At 44.7% G+C, this 14182-nt stretch overlaps 2 protein-coding genes across 4 annotated transcripts in view; both read right to left on the reverse strand.

The window, feature by feature from the left end:
• The window catches only part of LOC139581401 (janus kinase and microtubule-interacting protein 1-like), a 57527-nt gene extending 43345 nt beyond the window's left edge, over positions 1–14182 (reverse strand). For all 3 annotated transcript variants that reach the window (XM_071411121.1, XM_071411122.1, XM_071411123.1), the window contains exon 1: positions 12926–14182. The gene's annotated coding sequence lies outside the window, so the exon portion shown is untranslated. The remainder of the gene's footprint in view (positions 1–12925) is intronic.
• Positions 1866–2631, reverse strand: LOC139580233 (uncharacterized; the record flags this gene model as incomplete). The annotated part of the gene is made up of 2 exons (XM_071408790.1): positions 2183–2631; positions 1866–2109 (listed from the first exon to the last, which is right to left on the reverse strand). Coding segments are annotated over exons 1-2 (657 nt in total), but the record flags the coding sequence as incomplete, so codon positions are not given.

Consider the following 14182-nt stretch of genomic DNA (forward strand, 5'->3'; position numbering starts at 1 on the left):
ATATTATCTACTTCACTTGCTTTGGCAATGTTAACATATGTTTCCCATGCCAATAAAGCCCCTTGAATTTAATTGAAATTAATTGAGAGAGAAACATGCACAGAGACAGTCATACACACAAACAAAACAAAACACTAGCATCTATTAACACTAGCATCTATTAACACTAGCATCTATTAACACTAGCATCTATGAACACTAACATCTATTAACACTAACATCGAATTACACTAACACAAATACATTCATTCATTCATTCCTCAACGGAATGAGTCCACTTGCTAAGCTCATATTTCAAGGGAAGGGGTATCCCATGTTTGATGAATCAATTGTTTGCGCAATCAATACCAACAGGAAGAGAAGCATGCTTCAGCCGGTAGCTCAATGTGTGTTTATGGGTGTGCTTTAATTAGCGGCCAATTGCAGGGTGGATTTGTCGATATGAATTCCAAGCACATTTCCTAATCTATGTTTTGGAATGTGAATGGCAAGGCTCAAGTAGTGACTGTGTCTCTATGTTGACAGCTTTACTCATCCCCTCGTCTTAACCCCTCCCTCTGGAAGTGACCCTACATGTTCTTTAAAAAACACATGACAACAGACAACAGTAGGAAGCCTTCAGTAGGTTGTCCTAGTCGTCTACTATACTAAGTCATCAAAGGAAAATGGCAAACAAATTTCAGAATGGAATCCAGCCCAAGTTTAGACGGAAATGAAACCCAGTAACATATGGGGGAGGGGTTCCCCTCCTTGGTAAGCGTAGTAAAACATCAAAGACATCCACCTCACATCCCTGGAACAGATGTTCCCGTCCCCATCCCCATTGACTGTGTGTGTGTGTGTGTGTGTGTGTGTGTGTGTGTGTGTGTGTGTGTGTGTGTGTGTGTGTGTGTGTGTGTGTGTGTGTGTGTGTGTGTGTGTGTGTGTGTGTGTGTGTGTGTGTGTGTGTGTTTTACGGTCCAGTGAAAAGCAGGAATGTAATATTGGAAGCTGTGTTGTTTTATGAGGGTAAAGGACAAACTAACACTAAATACCACTCATACTAGCAGAACTCTCTCAAACCTACCCAAGAGGGTTGATGTTTACATAGTGTCACAGATTCCCCGGTACTGCTGCTAATTCCGTTCACCAGCCCCGGAGGTCTACGTCCCCGGCCTTCTAGGCATCACTGAACTGGTTTCATTACCACCCACCCCGGACTGTCTTGTCTGATTGCACACACCTGGTTCCCATTCCCCCTGATTAGTATGTTATATATGTGCCCTCTGTTCCCCATTGTCCTTGATGATTATTGTTCCATGTCCATTGGTCTTGTAAGTACCTGTGCTCTGTTGTTACCGTGTTAGTGTGCACTTGTTATTACGGGTCTCGTCCCGTGTCTTTATTAGAGGTTTACACCTCGCTCTTTGTTTGGGTTACAGCCCTGTGTTATATAAACTCAGAAGAAAAAAAACGGCCTCTCACTGTCAAATGCATTTTTTTTCAGCAAACTTAACATGTGTAAAAATTTGTATGAACATAATAAGATTCAACAACTGAGACATAAATTGAACAAGTTCCACAGAAATTGAATAATGTGTCCCTGAACAAAGGGGGGGTCAAAATCAAAAGTAACAGTCAGTATCTGGTGTGGCCACCAGCTGCATTAAGTACTGCAGTGCATCTCCTCCTCATGGACTGCACCAGACTTGCCAGGTCTTGCTGTGAGATGTTACCCCACTCTTCCACCAAGACACCTGCAAGTTCCCAAACATTTCTGAAGGGAATGCACCTTGCCCTCACCCTCCGATCCAACAGGTCCCAGACGTGCTCAATGGGATTCAGATCTGGGCTCTTTGCTGGCCATGGCAGAACACTGACATTCCTGTCTTGCAGGAAATCATGCACAGAACGAGCAGTATGGCTGGTGGCATTGTCATGCTGGAGGGTCTTGTCAGGATGAGCCTGCAGGAAGAGTACCACATGAGGGAGGAGGATGTCTTCCCTGTAATGCGAAGTGTTGAGATTGCCTGCAATGACAACAAGCTCAGTCCAATGATGCTGTGACACACCTCCCCAGACCATGATGGACCCTCCACCTCCAAATCGATCCCGCTCCAGAGTACAGGCCTCGGTGTAACGCTCATTCCTTCGACGATAAACGCGAATCTGACCATCATCCCTGGTGAGACAAAACTGCGACTCGTCAGTGAAGAGTACTTTTTGCCAGTCCGTTCTGGTCCAGCGATGGTGGGTTTGTGCCCATAGGCGACGTTGTTGCCGGTGATGTCTGGTGAGGACCTGCCTTACAACAGGCCTAAAAGCCCTCAGTTCAGCCTCTCTCAGCCTATTGCGGACTGTCTGAGCACTGATGGAGGGATTGTGCGTTCTTGGTGTAACTCGGGCAGTTGTTGTTGCCATCCTGTACCTATCCCGTAGGTGTGATGTTCGGATGTACCGATCCTGTGCTGGTGTTGTTACACGTGGTCTGCCACTGCGAGGGCGATCAGCTGTCCGTCCTGTATCCCTGTAGCGCTGTGTTAGGTGTCTCACAGCACGGACATTGCAATATATTGCCCTGGCCACATCTGCAGGCCCCATGCCTCCTTGCAGCATGCCTAAGGCACGTTCACGCAGATGAGCAGGGACCCTGGGTATCTTTCTTTTGGTGTTTTTCAGAGTCAGTAGAAAGGCCTCTTTAGTGTCCTAAGTTTTCATAACTGGGACCTTACTTGCCTACCGTCTGTAAGCTGTTAGTGTCTTAACGACCGTTCCACAGGTGCATGTTCATTCATTGTTTATGGTTCATTGAACACGCATGGGAAACAGTGTTTAAACCCTTTACAATGAAGATCTGAAGTTATTTGGGTTTTTAAGAATTATCTTTGAAAGACAGCGTCCTGAAAAAGGGACGTTTATTTTTTTGCTGTGTTTATAGAGGTCGACCGATTTTAATCGGAATGGCCGATTTCAAGTTTTCATAACAATCGGTATTCGCCATGTTTGGACACCGATCATGGCCGATTACATTGCACTCCACGAGGAGACTGCGTGGCAGGCTGACTACCTGTTATGTGAGTGCAGCAAGGAGCGAAGTTAAAGTGCTAGCTAGCATTAAATGTATCTTATAAAAAAACTATCAATCTTAACATATTCACTAGATAACTACACATGGTTGATGATATTACTAGTTTATCTAGCTTGTCCTGCGTTGCATATAATCGATGCGGTGTCTTAATTTATCATTGAATCACAGCCTACTTCGCCAAATGGGTGATTTAACAAGCGCATTCGCAAAAAAGCACTATCGTTGCACCAATGTGTACCTAACCATAAACATCAACACCTTTCTTAAAATCAAGACACAAGTATATATTTTTAAACCTGCATATTTAGTTGATATTGCCTGCTAACATGAATTTCTTTTAACTAGGGAAATTGTCACTTATCTTGCGTTCTGTGCAACAGAGTCAGGGTATATGCAGCAGTTTGGGCCACCTGGCTCGTTGCAAACTGTGTGAAGACCATTTCTTCCTAACAAAGACAGCCAACTTCACCAAACGTGGGATGATTTAACAAAAGCGCATTTGCGGAAAAAGCACAATCGTTGCACGAATGTACCTAACCATAAACAACAATGCCTTTCTTAAAATCAATAGATCAATATTTTTTTTTTTACCTGCATATTTAGTTAAAAGAAATCCAGGTTAGCAGGCAATATTAAACTAGGAAAATTGTCACTTCTCTTGCGTTCATTGCACGCAGAGTCAGGGTATATGCAACATTTTGGGCAGCCTGGCTCGTTGCAAACTGTGTGAAGACCATTTCTTCCTAACAAAGACAGCCAACTTCACCAAACGTGGGATGATTTAACAAAAGCGCATTTGCGGAAAAAGCACAATCGTTGCACGAATGTACCTAACCATAAACAACAATGCCTTTCTTAAAATCAATAGATCAATTTTTTTTTTTTTACCTGCATATTTAGTTAAAAGAAATCCAGGTTAGCAGGCAATATTAAACTAGGAAAATTGTCACTTCTCTTGCGTTCATTGCACGCAGAGTCAGGGTATATGCAACATTTTGGGCAGCCTGGCTCGTTGCGAACTAATTTTCCAGAATTTTACGTAATTATGACATAACATTGAAGGTTGTGCAATGGAACAGCAATATTTAGACTTATGGATGCCACCCGTTTGATAAAATACGTAACGGTTCCGTATTTCACTGAAAGAATAAACGTTTTGTTTTCGAAATTATAGTTTCCGGATTTGACCATATTAATGACCTAAGGCTCGTATTTGTGTTATTATATTATAATTAAGTCTATGATTTGATAGACCAGTCTGACTGAGCGGTGGTAGGCAGCAGCAGGCTCGTAAGCATTCATTCAAACAGCACTTTACTGTGTTTGCCAGCAGCTCTTCGCAATGCTTCAAGCATATGACTTCAAGCCTATCAACTCCCGAGATTAGGCTGGCAATATTAAAGTACCTATTAGAACATCCAATAGTCAAAGGTATATGAAATTCAAATAGTATAGAGAGAAATAGTCCTATAATAAAACTTCTTACCTGGGAATATTGAAGACGCATGTTAAAAGGAACCACCAGCTTTCATATGTTCTAATGTTCTGAGCAAGGAACTTAAAAGTTAGCTTTTTTACATGGCACATAATGCACTTTTACTTTCTTCTCCAACACTTTGTTTTTGCATTCTTTAAACCAAAATTAACATTTTTCATTATTTATTTGTGTCACGTCCTGACCATAGTTCTTATGTGTGTTGCTTGTTTAGTGTGGGTCAGGACGTGAGCTGGGTGGGCATTCTATGTTGTGTGTCTAGTTTTTGTCTGTTTCTGTGTTCAGCCTAATATGGTTCTCAATCAGAGGCAGCTGTCAATCGTTGTCCCTGATTGAGAATCATATATAGGTGGCTTGTTTTGTGTTGGGGATTGTGGGTGGTTGTCTTCTGTCTTTGTGTTCTGCACCAGATAGGACTGTTTCGATTTTCACATTTCTTGTTTTGTTGTTTGTAGTGTTCTAATATATTCTTTATTAAACATGTTGAACACTAGCCGCGCTGCGTTTTGGTCCTCTCCTTCATCCCAGAAAGAAAACCGTTACAATTTGAGACAAAATAGATTTTGATGTATTATATTAAGTTTTTAAAAAGAGTTTATTGTTCATTCAGTATTGTTGTAATTGTCATTACAAATATATATTTTTTTAATCGGCCGATTAATCGGTTTCGGCTTCTTTTGGTCCTCCAATAATCTCCATTGGCGTTGAAAAATCATAAATCGGTCGACCTCTAGTTTATATGTACGTGTTTGTTTTGGGCTTCGTCCCCGTCATGTTCATGACGTACACTATTTTTGGTTGAGAAAAAATGATATTTTGGTATTCCTGCGCCTGTCTCCGATCATTATACAACGTGACACATAGACAGACCTCATCCAACCATATGGAGTTATTTGACCTCGATTTGAATAGGTCTCTAAAAACCTATTCCATGAGAGAGACTACCTGTAATATAGTACCATTACCATCAAATCCTCTGCATTTAACAGGGCCATAACGCTCACTGGTCTACACAACTAATGCATACACCCACTGTAGTGTATACACAGTCTATTTATAGCCATCATGTGATCATGGTTCCATGTTTAATCAGTCAGTCGTATGAAAGGGAGCCAGTGCGAAAGACGGAACAGCTCCTCTGAGGCCTAGCTCGTTAAATGAGACAATCTGCTTATCAAACATAACAAAGGGCTTAATTACACAACAGAGTAGGAGAAGGTGACTTAATGAGGAAATACTTCTGAGGACTTTCACAACACAGAGAGAGCACAATTTGGCCCTAAACAGAGAGTACACAGCGGCAGAATACCTGTTAATTTTTGCTTTGGCAATGTAAAAATATGTTTCCCATGCCAATAAAGCCCATTGAATTGAGAGAGGTGAGAGCGAGAGGCTTCCCCTTTGAACTCGCCCAAATGCTCCAAACAGCCAAGCATCACAAAGAAGCAATACTCAAAACACTAGGAACTGACAGAAGAAATTCCCAAAACACTACCATCAGAAGTTCAGATGTGAGTCCCAGACGTTGCCTCTCAGTCTCACCAACAACTGAAGCTATGCCTCAGTACTGATACTCACCACACAGGAGAAGTCAGAACCCGAGCAGAACCGGCTGAGCCAAACGACCAACCTGAACCTACGCCAGACAATGTGGTATTATTTAGAACACACCTTCCTTCCGGAGCCTTCCACCCCTGAGGCCTATACTGTGGTTCACACTACATTGTCTGAGTGGGCCTTTATTGTGGTACCATAATTGACATAGTGTACTCTGTACTACATTGTAGTAAAGGTGGTATTTCCACACTAAAGAAATGAGAGTAGCAGCTATAATCTGATAAGTTCAGTGCAATAGTAGTGCAGCAGCGAAGGCAGATGACTTTAGACTGGACTGGAGCTGAGAGCTCATGACCAAACACAGATGGCCAGTCTGCAGAACAGAGCCCACAGACATACACAGACAGAGATGTGTTAAACATTAACTTAGCCAAAGTGACTGAAGTGAGACCGAGAGAGAAAACCCAATAAGTACACAACAAACACACATACCCTTATACACAAATACTACACTCCACACTGTCTGGGCTGGGAATGAACCTATAAGAGGGAGGAAGGATGCACACTCAACACATATTGTACATTACTTCCCAACAGGATTCTTACACGTACACTAGTCTGTGGTCTCAGCTGGTTGTGCTGTGATAAAAGCTGCAGCAGAGAGCGACAGAACGAGCAGGCTGTGGATTTACAGAACAGGTCCGGCCAGACTCCAGGCCCCGGGCCTGGTTCTGGCTGAATGACTGCTGACTGACTGACTGATGACTGACTGACTTATTGAACAACTGACAGTAGCACTCCAAAGGTCCCATTCAGTGGCTGGGAGGTTGGGTAACGATAGGCCTACGGTTCAGTGGCTGGGAGGTTGGGTAACGATAGGCCTACGGTTCAGTGGCTGGGAGGTTGGGTAACGATAGGCCTACGGTTCAGTGGCTGGGAGGTTGGGTAACAATAGGCCTACGGTTCAGTGGCTGGGAGGTTGGGTAACAATAGGCCTACGGTTCAGTGGCTGGGAGGTTGGGTAACGATAGGCCTACGGTTCAGTGGCTGGGAGGTTGGGTAACGATAGGCCTACGGTTCAGTGGCTGGGAGGTTGGGTAACGATAGGCCTACGGTTCAGTGGCTGGGAGGTTGGGTAACGATAGGCCTACGGTTCAGTGGCTGGGAGGTTGGGTAACGATAGGCCTACGGTTCAGTGGCTGGGAGGTTGGGTAACGATAGGCCTACGGTTCAGTGGCTGGGAGGTTGGGTAACGATAGGCCTACGGTTCAGTGGCTGGGAGGTTGGGTAACGATAGGCCTACGGTTCAGTGGCTGGGAGGTTGGGTAACGATAGGCCTACAGTTCAGTGGCTGGGAGGTTGGGTAACAATAGGCCTACGGTTCAGTGGCTGGGAGGTTGGGTAACGATAGGCCTACGGTTCAGTGGCTGGGAGGTTGGGTAACAATAGGCCTACGGTTCAGTGGCTGGGAGGTTGGGTAACAATAGGCCTACAGTTCAGTGGCTGGGAGGTTGGGTAACAATAGGCCTACGGTTCAGTGGCTGGGAGGTTGGGTAACGATAGGCCTACGGTTCAGTGGCTGGGAGGTTGGGTAACGATAGGCCTACGGTTCAGTGGCTGGGAGGTTGGGTAACGATAGGCCTACGGTTCAGTGGCTGGGAGGTTGGGTAACGATAGGCCTACGGTTCAGTGGCTGGGAGGTTGGGTAACAATAGGCCTACGGTTCAGTGGCTGGGAGGTTGGGTAACGATAGGCCTACGGTTCAGTGGCTGGGAGGTTGGGTAACGATAGGCCTACGGTTCAGTGGCTGGGAGGTTGGGTAACGATAGGCCTACGGTTCAGTGGCTGGGAGGTTGGGTAACTACAGGCCTACGGTTCAGTGGCTGGGAGGTTGGGTAACGATAGGCCTACGGTTCAGTGGCTGGGAGGTTGGGTAACGATAGGCCTACGGTTCAGTGGCTGGGAGGTTGGGTAACGATAGGCCTACGGTTCAGTGGCTGGGAGGTTGGGTAACGATAGGCCTACGGTTCAGTGGCTGGGAGGTTGGGTAACGATAGGCCTACGGTTCAGTGGCTGGGAGGTTGGGTAACGATAGGCCTACGGTTCAGTGGCTGGGAGGTTGGGTAACTACAGGGCTATGGTCAGAGGTGGAAAAGGACTCAATTGTCATTCTTTAGTAAAAGTAAAGATACCTTAATATAAAATGGCTCAAGTGAAAGTAACCCATTAAAATACTAGAGTAAAATATACTTAAGTACAGTGGTAGAAAAAGTACTCAATTGTCATACTTGAGTAAAAGTACAAAGTAAAAGTAAATGCTATACTTGAAATTCCTTATATTTAGCAAACCAGACGGCACAATTTTCATTTATAACTTTTTTTGACAGCTAGGGGAACACTTCAACACTCCTTTTTACTGTCCTGCTAAGCATTCAAATTGTAACTAGTACTTTTGGGTGTCAGGGAAAATGTATGGAGTAAAAAGTACATGATTTTCTTTAGGAATGTAGTGAAGTAAAAGTAGTCAAAAATATAAATAGTAAAGTACAGGTACCCCGAAAAAATACTTAAGTAAAAATACTTTAAAGTACTACTTAAGTACTTTACACCACTGGCTACGGTTAAGTGGCTGGGAGGTTGGGTAACTATAGGCCTATGGGGTGGCAGGCAGAGCAGGGTAACGTGGCAAGAAAACATAACAGCAACCCAATTCACACACCTCCACACCGAAACCCAAATACACTATAATTGCAATGCTACTCACTCAAAACAACAAACAACCATAATACTGGCAAAACCACACAATACTCTCATAAAATGATCCCGTACACATACACCACACTAACAGCCCTATTCACATGACTGGACCAATACAAACACATAGCTACTTTCTAGTCATTCATACAAAGCAACCATGTATACAAACAACTCATATTCACAACAGTCCAAGTCATGTGTGGCGCTGCAGTGTTTGGTGAAGGGAGGGGGCGCAGGGCTCAACACTAATCATGCAGTCCATTTAAAGGACTACTATGTTGAATGTGATGCAGCAATGGATGGGACTTAAATAGGAGAGGGTGCGATCGTACTGCAGAGGTGTGGCTGTTCTGCGTTAATAGGCAGCGGTTTGGTGCTCATTGGTAGGACAATCATGTGACTGTCTGTCTGTCTGTCTGTCTGTCTGTCTGTCTGTCTGTCTGTCTGTCTGTCTGTCTGTCTGTCTGTCTGGCTGTGTCTGGCTGTGTGTGGCTGTGTGTGTGTCTGTCTGTGTCTGGCTGTGTGTGTGTCTGTCTATCTGTGTCTGGCTGTGTGTGTGTCTGTCTATCTGTGTCTGGCTGTGTGTGTGTCTGTCTATCTGTGTCTGGCTGTGTGTGTGTCTGTCATCTGAGTCTGGCTGTGTGTGTGTGTGTGTCAGCAGTAGCCGCCCCTCCCCATCCCCTCACACACAGATGATAGGGCATCCAGTAATCTCATTAAGCCTCCCCCTCTCTCTCATTCTCTCTCTCTCTCCCTTCTCATCCCCCCCTCTCAGTCTGAATGCACTGGGCTAAATGTCCACTCCACACTACTGCCTGACTGTCTGTGGGTGTGAAACCCATCACTGCTTTTAGAAGACTACTTCTAGGAGGGTCTCTTACCTCTAACCCTTCTCAAGGCTAAGGAGAGAGGGCCTGGAGGTCAGAGGTGAGGAACAGGGATACAGACCCAGCATTGAAAGCAAGGAGAGAGTACTTCTCAATGTGAAATGTGAGGGAGGGAAGGCGGAGCAGGGCAATACTAAATGTATTAGAAGGGCAGGGGTAACAGGGAAGGGGGACTAGGGTTAGAGGAGAAGGGGTGAGTTAGGGCAGGAGGAAAGAGCAAACAGTCTAGGGCAGGCAGATGTTGCCCTAAAGATGTTGCCCTATTCTAGGTCGATGTTTCCGTACCACAATCCAATTAGGAAAAAGTCAACCTGATGGTAAATCTGGGTTCATCCCCATGTGCACACACACACCCAAAGCCCCTGCTATCCTCCATCAATAATGATGTAAGCACGCCACATATGTGTCCACTTGGAGAAATCATCAGTGGCATGAACTCATGGATGCCAAGGGAAGCCAGGCTTCCAAGAAAAAATACAACATAAAATAATGTGTCTTTCGTCTCTCTGTTTTCATCATTTTCCTTCAATTCACAGGAGGCTGAACGTATCTCACCGGAGAAAGCATGCGAGCGAGCGAAACAGCGCCACTCTGTCTAAGTATGTGTAGGCCATATCTGATGCTATCTGGTTATAAAAAGTATGACATTGTTGCTGCTCGTAGCATTGAATCCAACCGGAAGCCAGCGAGAATTTGGCCTATAAAATAATAGCCAATCAGCATTGAGCTAAACTGAGCGAACTCAACTGTGAAAAAAAGTGTCAAGAGAAACCAGTTAGATTTATTTTTACCAGTTTGGATTTGGCTTCACTCCTATCACAGAGAAATACGTCATCGATAGAAACAACTTGAATTGTTGCATCTCGTTGTGTTGTACTCCGGTGGCTAGCTAGCTAAAATGGTCCCTCTCCTAAATTAGCCATGGATGGATTTATGGTTTTACTTCATTATCTGTACTGGCCAATGATTATAATGGTGATTCTGATCCAACCATAAAATACATTGTGGCCCTGGGCTCAGAGGATGCATGTTCAATATGTAGCTAGATGTAGAAGGCTAATGTAAACTTGCTAACTTTGCCCATGAAAGGAAGTTAGGCGAGCAAGCATTTTAGCAGCCTACAGTAGGTCAACAAAAATAAAGGTGTGTACTGTATGACAGTCATAGACGTTTCATAAACATGAGAGGAGGAGGGCATTGGCGTTTCTCTACAAGTACACTTGTGTATATAAGGTAGTTAGATTACTAGATATTACTGCATGGTCGGAACTAGAAGCACAAGCATTTCGCTACACTCACATGAACACGTGTATGTGACAAATAAAATTTGATTTGAAGTAGTGAGTCAATATGTATTTTCCTCTTGCATGAACACATACAAACACACAAATCAGAACCATGGAAGCCACGTTATATTTAGTTTACGTTGATTGGACTAAATTGTTTTTGGTATCTTTTAGTTGTGACTGTATTAGACTAAGCAGAGATGAGGCTGGAATGGTGGAGGCTGCTCCTGTTTTCTTTGTGACTTGCAGTAATTCTCCATGGTTCTAAATCAATAGTTATTTAGTAGTCTGAAAATGTCAGAAACATGAACTTTCTTTACCATGCTGCAGGTCATGTAACTGTTTGTTACATGTAATATGCGTTGTGGACTTCACCAGACAGGTTGCTCTCCCGTTTTGTGATGAAACAAAGGTGTGGTTGAATTTATTCTGCCACTGTCTTCATTTTGACTCGGCTTTAGCCTTTAGGCATATATCACAGTCGCAAGGCATATGAATAAATTATAGAGCAAACAACGCAATTATCATACCACATATGTTGTAATATGGCCTTTTTTCTGGCTTGGCTTCCCAGGTGATTTTACCGACGCACCGTTACTGGAATGGCTGTGCATCCAGCTGTTTTATGCAATATACAGTACGGTTGTGTAGGCTAGTCTCACTCTCGACAAAACACTAAGCCTGTTCGACAGCGTGGTGGAGGGGTGCAGGCTACTGTAAGGGACCCGACAGAGACGTGCTTTTCTTTCGGCCAACTCTGTAATGAGCTGTCAAATCACCCTGACTGCGTGGGAGATTTGGGGGGGGGGGGGGGGTGTTACGCCGCTAGTCTGACAGGCTGGCTGGGATATGTGTCCAACCACACCACACCCTCGGCTGTGTGGAGCTCTGTACAAACCCACCATCAGGCCGGTGTCCACATCAGTTAGTAGTAGGCTGTCATTCTGATAAAAACACAATGTTCCACCATTGGCCATGGGTTATGTGTCCAACCACACCACACCCTCGGCTGTGTGGAGCTCTGTACAAACCCACCATCAGGCCGGTGTCCACATCAGTCAGTAGTAGGCTGTCATTCTGATAAAAACACAATGTTCCACCATTGGCCATGGGTTATGTGTCCAACCACACCACACCCTCGGCTGTGTGGAGCTCTGTACAAACCCACCATCAGGCCGGTGTCCACATCAGTCAGTAGTAGGCTGTCATTCTGATAAAAACACAATGTTCCACCATTGGCCATGGGTGGGTGGCATGATGAAGAGCACAGCCCGTGACGTGCAAATACGCACATGCAATAAACCAGAGTATCGAGCGTGCTGCCCGTAGCTAACCGACTGTGGCTGGTGATCCATGGGCAACATAACGAGCATGTTAAAGCCTAACTAATCAGATCTATTTTGCCTAGCTATCATATGCCATGCACCAATGTCATATAGGCTACTAGCCATTGTAATGCACAACGTTAACAAACCGTTGTTGGCTACAGTCCAGACCCATCATCACAATTTATTCAACATTTCAACATCTTGAGATGGACATGTCACCAGCACATCAGCTATTAACCGCCACCGACTGCAGACCACAGCATCATGACCGATATGCCTGTCTCTAAAAAAGTTGAACAGTATGTTATACTATTGGCCGTGTTGCAACATCCGCTGCCTAGACAGTGATTTACACGGACTCTGTAAAGAAGATACAATGTAAACGCATGTATCCATACAGCGAGGTGATGCCAGCACTGCCCGGATATCAGAGGACGTCGCTCTCTGTAGAATCCAGTCTGCCTGCCTGTCGGAGTTTGCGCAGGTAGCACACATTTATTAGCCAGCAGAGCTATGGGGCTGACCAACTGGCCAACATATACACTTACTTAAATGTTGTCTGTCATCAAGTGGGAGGTAGCCTTGTCTGTTTGGGGCTCCGATAGAGATGTCAAACGTTTCTGGTTGACTGGTTCTCATCCACTACGGCAGCGGTGCCTCGGCATCCGTCCGAGAGAGGGAGCGCACACCTCACCTCGATTTGAGAGATGCTGTGCAGCTGGGCGTTCTTTTTTCCGTCGGGCAGACTAACTTAAACTCTCAAATAGCCTGCTATTAATTCATCCCTTTTTAACTAGCAGCAGAGGGTAACGTTGAGCAAAATGTAGGCTAAATTCCACTAAAACGTTAACGTGGTGGCCAGACTGGATTTACTGTTCTGCTGTGGGTTTCTCTAGGCACACCCGGCACGCTGGCACACGCCACGCCTACACATGACGTCGCTTTCAAAACGTTTCATCCAGCGTCCCAAGTCCACGTTCAGTTGCCAAACGTTTTCGAACGTTGCAGATAGAAATGCCGTGAATAGAGCTAACGTGATTCCTTATGTCGGAGAGGCATATTTGTTCTACATAGACTCAACATATGTATATCTGAACGTTCAAAACGTCCTGCTGAACGCTCCCCAGCTATAAAGACTGGATAGTAGCCTATGATGTCGGGTTCATATGTTAGTCAGAACTTGGAAATGTGCGAATTGTTTTATTTATTATTATAATTTGTTTTACCTTTATTTAACTAGGCTAGTCAGTTAAGAACAAATTATTATTTTCAATGACTTCCCCTGAACAGTGGGTTAACTGCCTTGTTCAGGGGCAGAACGACATATTTTTACCTTATCAGCTCGGGGATTCGAGCGCTCTAACCACTAGGCTACCTGCCGCCCCCTTGCTGATTCGTTGAACACAGTACGTGTACAACTACTAGTCCGACATTTCTGAGTTTCCTAGTTCCAACTATTACTTGAACGCGGCATATAAAACGAGAGAAAACCCAACGCTACGTGGACGTGGGAAAATCACGGACGTCGCAGGTAAGGCAAAAGTCACGACAGCTGACTGCATGTTCAGGAATGACACTGCATGGCGGTATGAGCGTACGTGCATTGTACGGGAGCAGCGTGCATCATCAGAGCCGTTATAACTCAATGTCAGCAGGGTTGACCATTGAGCTATGTAATCCGTTACATGTAAGGGATTTCAAAAACGGTAATCCGTTACATTACCAGCTAAAATATTGTAATCGGATTACAGATACTTTTGAAATGCTTCGAGGATTATTTTTAAATTCAGGAAGGATGTTTACGA

The sequence above is a fragment of the Salvelinus alpinus genome, chromosome 7 (genome assembly GCF_045679555.1).
Source record: "Salvelinus alpinus chromosome 7, SLU_Salpinus.1, whole genome shotgun sequence".
Classification (NCBI taxonomy): domain Eukaryota; kingdom Metazoa; phylum Chordata; class Actinopteri; order Salmoniformes; family Salmonidae; genus Salvelinus; species Salvelinus alpinus.